Below are 5,000 nucleotides of genomic sequence, written 5' to 3'. Positions count from 1 at the left end.
CTGCGTAACCTGATCATAACTGACTAGCCTGCAGTAATCACAGAAGGAATGCAGCCAACTAGCTACAGAACCATCATAAGATGGCTAACATTACAAAGCTAGTTTCAATATAAGTTAGCTAGTTAACAATTTTAACGTAGTCCTTTGCTTATAATAGTACCCATTAGCTAGCTACAACTCAGTAGCTAATGTTAATGCCACTGTTGACATCTCTCCATGGTAAAATTACAAAACAGTAACTGTAAATGAAACATTTTTACTTTGTTCAAAACATTACACGCATTTAAAAACTAGCTTCCCTCCTGCATATCACCTCAAAAGCCACTTTTTTCAAAAATATTTTCAAATGTTGCATGAGCCACACTGCATTCTGGGATTGCTTTCTGTGGGAGGGAGCAACATTTGGCTCCTTCAAAAGTATCAAGACAGCATTAGGAGAGAGCATTTTAAGGGACCTCCGAAATGGGATACGGCTTAAAATGGCCGACAGACTCATGCTGCCTTAAAATAATCAGTTTGAAAACAGACACAGCCATTACAGCGCTGAGATACATTCTGCCAACACACTCTCCCTCTAAAACGCACTCAGACTCTCACACTCCGGCTGAAAGCACCTACATTTCCCCTGACAACGTAGTTGGAGTCGTTCTCGATGTCCCTGGCGAGGCCGAAGTCCCCGATCTTCACAGTCCTGTTGTGTGTCACCAGCACGTTCCTGGCAGCCAGATCTCTGTGAATGCACTACAGCCAGACAGAAAAAGCACAGGCTTACCGAGCAGGACAGGAGTTAACAGGAAGGGAGTGAGGGTGTAGTGTGCGTTGTGCTGTAGGGAGTGAGGGTGTAGTGTGCGCTGTGCTGTAGGGAGTGAGGGTGTAGTGTGCGTTGTGCTGTAGGGAGTGAGGGTGTAGTGTGCGCTGTGCTGTAGGGAGTGAGGGTGTAGTGTGCGCTGTGCTGTAGGGAGTGAGGGTGTAGTGTGGCTGTGCTGTAGGGAGTGAGGGTGTAGTGTGCGCTGTGCTGTAGGGAGTGAGGGTGTAGTGTGCGCTGTGCTGTAGGGAGTGAGGGTGTAGTGTGGCTGTGCTGTAGGGAGTGAGGGTGTAGTGTGCGCTGTGCTGTAGGGAGTGAGGGTGTAGTGTGCGCTGTGCTGTAGGGAGTGAGGGTGTAGTGTGCGCTGTGTAGTGTGCGCCGTGCTGCTTACGTTCTTTGAGGACAGGAACTCCATGCCTTTGGCCACCTGATAGGAGAAGCTCAGCAGGTCGTCGTAAGTCAGGACCTGCAGCTCTTCAGCAGGTGATGAATCAGACTTTTCATAAAACCCTGGATGATGAGCAAACAGACCATATCCTACAATGCGAAGAGTACGAGTGACCCAACACTGACCCCACGCTGACCCCACGCTGACCCCACGCTGACCCCACGCTGACCCCACACTGACCCCACACTGACCCCATGCTGACCCCACACTGACCCCACACTGACTCAAACCTGACTCCACTCTGACCCAACACTGACCCCACACTGACCCCACGCTGACCCCACGCTGACCCCACGCTGACCCCACACTGACCCCACGCTGAACCCACGCTGACCCAACACTGACCCCACGCTGACCCCACGCTGACCCCACGCTGACCCAACACTGACCCCACTCTGACCCCACTCTGACCCCACTCTGACCCCACACTGACCCCACGCTGACCCCACACTGACTCAAACCTGACTCCACTCTGACCCCACTCTGACCCCACACTGACCCCACACTGACCCCACACTGACTCAAACCTGACTCCACTCTGACCCAACACTGACCCCACACTGACCCCACGCTGACCCCACACTGACCCCACACTGACTCAAACCTGACTCCACTCTGACCCAACACTGACCCCACACTGACCCGACGCTGACCCTGCACGGACCCTGCACGGACCCCACTTTGACCCCTGACCCTATGATCCCTGTGTGACCCTGCACTCACCCCACTCTGACCCCACACTGACCCCACGCTGACCCCACACTGACCCCACACTGACTCAAACCTGACTCCACTCTGACCCAACACTGACCCCACACTGACCCCACTCTGACCCCACACTGACCCCACACTGACCCCACACAGACCCCAGGCTGACCCCACTCTGACCCCCACGTTGACCCCCACGCTGACCCCACACTGACCCCACACTGACCCCACACTGACTCAAACCTGACTCCACTCTGACCCAACACTGACCCCACACTGACCCGACACTGACCCCACGCTGACCCTGCACGGACCCCACTCTGACCCCTGACCCTATGATCCCTGTGTGACCCTGCACTCACCCCACTCTGACCCCACACTGACCCCACACTGACCCCACGCTGACCCCACACTGACTCAAACCTGACTCCACTCTGACCCAACACTGACCCCACACTGACCCCACGCTGACCCCACACTGACCCCACACTGACTCAAACCTGACTCCACTCTGACCCAACACTGACCCCACACTGACCCCACTCTGACCCCACACTGACCCCACACTGACTCAAACCTGACTCCACTCTGACCCAACACTGACCCCACACTGACCCCACGCTGACCCCACACTGACCCCACACTGACCCCACGCTGACCCCACACTGACCCCACGCTGACCCCACACTGACTCAAACCTGACTCCACTCTGACCCAACACTGACCCCACACTGACCCCACGCTGACCCCACACTGACCCCACACTGACCCCACGCTGACCCCACACTGACCCCACACTGACCCCACACTGACCCGACACTGACCCCACGCTGACCCTGCACGGACCCCACTCTGACCCCTGACCCTATGATCCCTGTGTGACCCTGCACTCACCCCACTCTGACCCCACACTGACCCCACGCTGACCCCACACTGACCCCACACTGACTCAAACCTGACTCCACTCTGACCCAACACTGACCCCACACTGACCCCACTCTGACCCCACGCTGACCCCACACTGACCCCACACAGACCCCAGGCTGACCCCACTCTGACCCCCACGTTGACCCCCACGCTGACCCCACACTGACCCCACTCTGACCCTGCACAGACCTCACTCTGACCTGATGACCCCAGACTGACCGTCAGTGGTGTCCATGCAGGACGGGTTCTGACCCAGGAGCTGCTCTGTCTCTGTCTCTCTGGACGCCATGGGAACATAGGGGCTTTGGAAGGAGGCGGGGCCATCCCTGCAAGAAACACATCCTGCTCAATCAGAACGCCGCTGAGCCCGTCTCCACGGCAACGCGCTGACCGGGGACCCACCTGTGGGGGTGCTGAGATTGGAAGTTGTGGTAGAGGCAGCTGAAGCGGTTCTTGGTGAAGATGTCGGTCAGGGACTGGTGGAAGCGCTCTCTGTTGCTGCGCAGGTAGTTCAGCAGGTCTCCTTTGGCGCAGTATTGGAAGATCAGGTAGACGGGGTCTGAAACAGCAGGACAGGCCTGTTGCCAGACTGCAGTGTGTGTTTGAGAAACCGCAGTCCCGTCTGTACCTGGGTAACAGTCTTACCTGAGTCAGTGCCTGTGTGAGAGTCTTACCTGAGTATATACCTGTGTGAGAGTCTTACCTGAGTAACAGTACCTGTGTAACAGTCTTACCTGAGTCAGTGCCTGTGTGAGAGTCTTACCTGAGTAACAGTCTTACCTGTGTAACAGTCCTGAGTCAGTGCCTGTGTAAGAGTCTTTCCTGAGTCAGTGCCTGTGTAAGAGTCCTACCTGAGTCAGTGCAGGCCCCAAGCAGGTTCACGATGTTGACGTGGCTGCCGATGTGAATCATCATTTTCAGCTCTGACATCAGGGCCTCCTTCTCCACAGCCTGGTGCTTCTCTGCAATCGCACATTCACACCGGCCCGGTGTTACACGCACCGAGCTAACACTGGCTCAGAGTTACACCCCGACCTCACACCGGCCCGGTGTTACACGCACCAGGCTAACAGAGTTACACCTGTGGGATGAATATGAGCTGACAGTGTGGCAGAAGCGTGACAGCCGTGGTGTGTGTGGGTTACTCTCTCCTGCAGGCCACGCTGAGAGGTCAGCCTACCTTTCAGCATCTTCACCGCCACCTGCGCGGAGACACCCGGTTTGCTGATGCCGTAGGCTGTGGCCTCCACCACCGTCCCGAAGGCTCCGGAGCCTAGCTCGTTCCCTGAGGATCACAGCAGGGGGCGCTATATCAGAGACCTGCGGGTGGCGGTGCGGCACCCTCCTGACCCAGCGGAACCCGCCCCCTCGTACCCAGCTCCAGGTTCTCCCGGGGAAACTCCCAGCTGCGGTCGTACTGGAAGTCCTTGAAGTCGATGTAAATGTAGTCGTTGTCCACCATCTGCAGCATACGCAGCTGGCTCTCATACTGAGGCTTCTGAGGAGACATGACGTCATACTGGGGTTGATGACAGGAAAATCATACCACAGTTTCTGTGTGTGAGTCTGTGTGTGTGTATGTGTGAGTGTGTGTGTGTGTGTGTGAGAGTGTGTGAGAGTGTGTGAGTGTGTGTGTGTGTGAGTGTGTGTGTGTGTGTGTGAGAGTGTGTGTGTGTGAGTGTGTGTGAGAGTGTGGGAGAGTGTGTGAGTGTGTGTGAGTGTGTGTGTGTGAGTGTGTGTGTGTGTGTGTGTGAGTGTGTGTGAGTGTGTGTGTGAGTGTGTGTGTGTGTGTGTGTGAGTGTGTGTGTGTGTGTGTGTGAGTGTGTATGAGTGTATGTGTGAGTGTGTGTGTGTGTGTGTGAGAGTGTGTGAGAGTGTGTGAGTGTGTGTGTGTGTGAGTGTGTGTGTGTGTGTGTGTGTGTGTGTGAGTGTGTGTGTGTGTGTTTGAGAGTGTGTGAGTGTGTGTGTGTGTGAGAGTGTGTGTGTGTGAGAGTGTGTGTGTGTGAGAGTGTGTGTGTGAGAGTGTGTGTGTGTGTGTGTGAGTGTGAGTAACAGACCTTCCTGCTGTAGAGGATGACGGTGAGCAGCAGGGTGATGCAGACCAGCAGCAGA

At 55.7% G+C, this 5,000-nt stretch overlaps 1 protein-coding gene across 1 annotated transcript in view; it reads right to left on the bottom strand.

Annotated features, from left to right (window-relative positions):
• Positions 1-5,000, bottom strand: part of flt3 (fms related receptor tyrosine kinase 3) — a gene marked incomplete at its 5' end in the record, with an annotated part of 17,838 nt that overhangs the window by 3,174 nt on the left and 9,664 nt on the right. The window contains 8 exons of the mRNA XM_036520621.1: positions 619-741; positions 1,197-1,315; positions 3,108-3,214; positions 3,291-3,447; positions 3,740-3,850; positions 4,069-4,173; positions 4,263-4,407; positions 4,946-5,000. The exon at positions 4,946-5,000 is cut by the window's right edge and continues 43 nt beyond it. Of these exons, the coding sequence (XP_036376514.1) occupies positions 619-741; positions 1,197-1,315; positions 3,108-3,214; positions 3,291-3,447; positions 3,740-3,850; positions 4,069-4,173; positions 4,263-4,407; positions 4,946-5,000 (922 nt within the window). The remainder of the gene's footprint in view (positions 1-618; positions 742-1,196; positions 1,316-3,107; positions 3,215-3,290; positions 3,448-3,739; positions 3,851-4,068; positions 4,174-4,262; positions 4,408-4,945) is intronic.

Source organism: Megalops cyprinoides, chromosome 2 (assembly GCF_013368585.1).
Source record: "Megalops cyprinoides isolate fMegCyp1 chromosome 2, fMegCyp1.pri, whole genome shotgun sequence".
Lineage (NCBI taxonomy): Eukaryota > Metazoa > Chordata > Actinopteri > Elopiformes > Megalopidae > Megalops > Megalops cyprinoides.
Note: the sequence above shows the minus strand (reverse complement) of the source record. Positions and strands in the feature narration are given on the sequence as shown.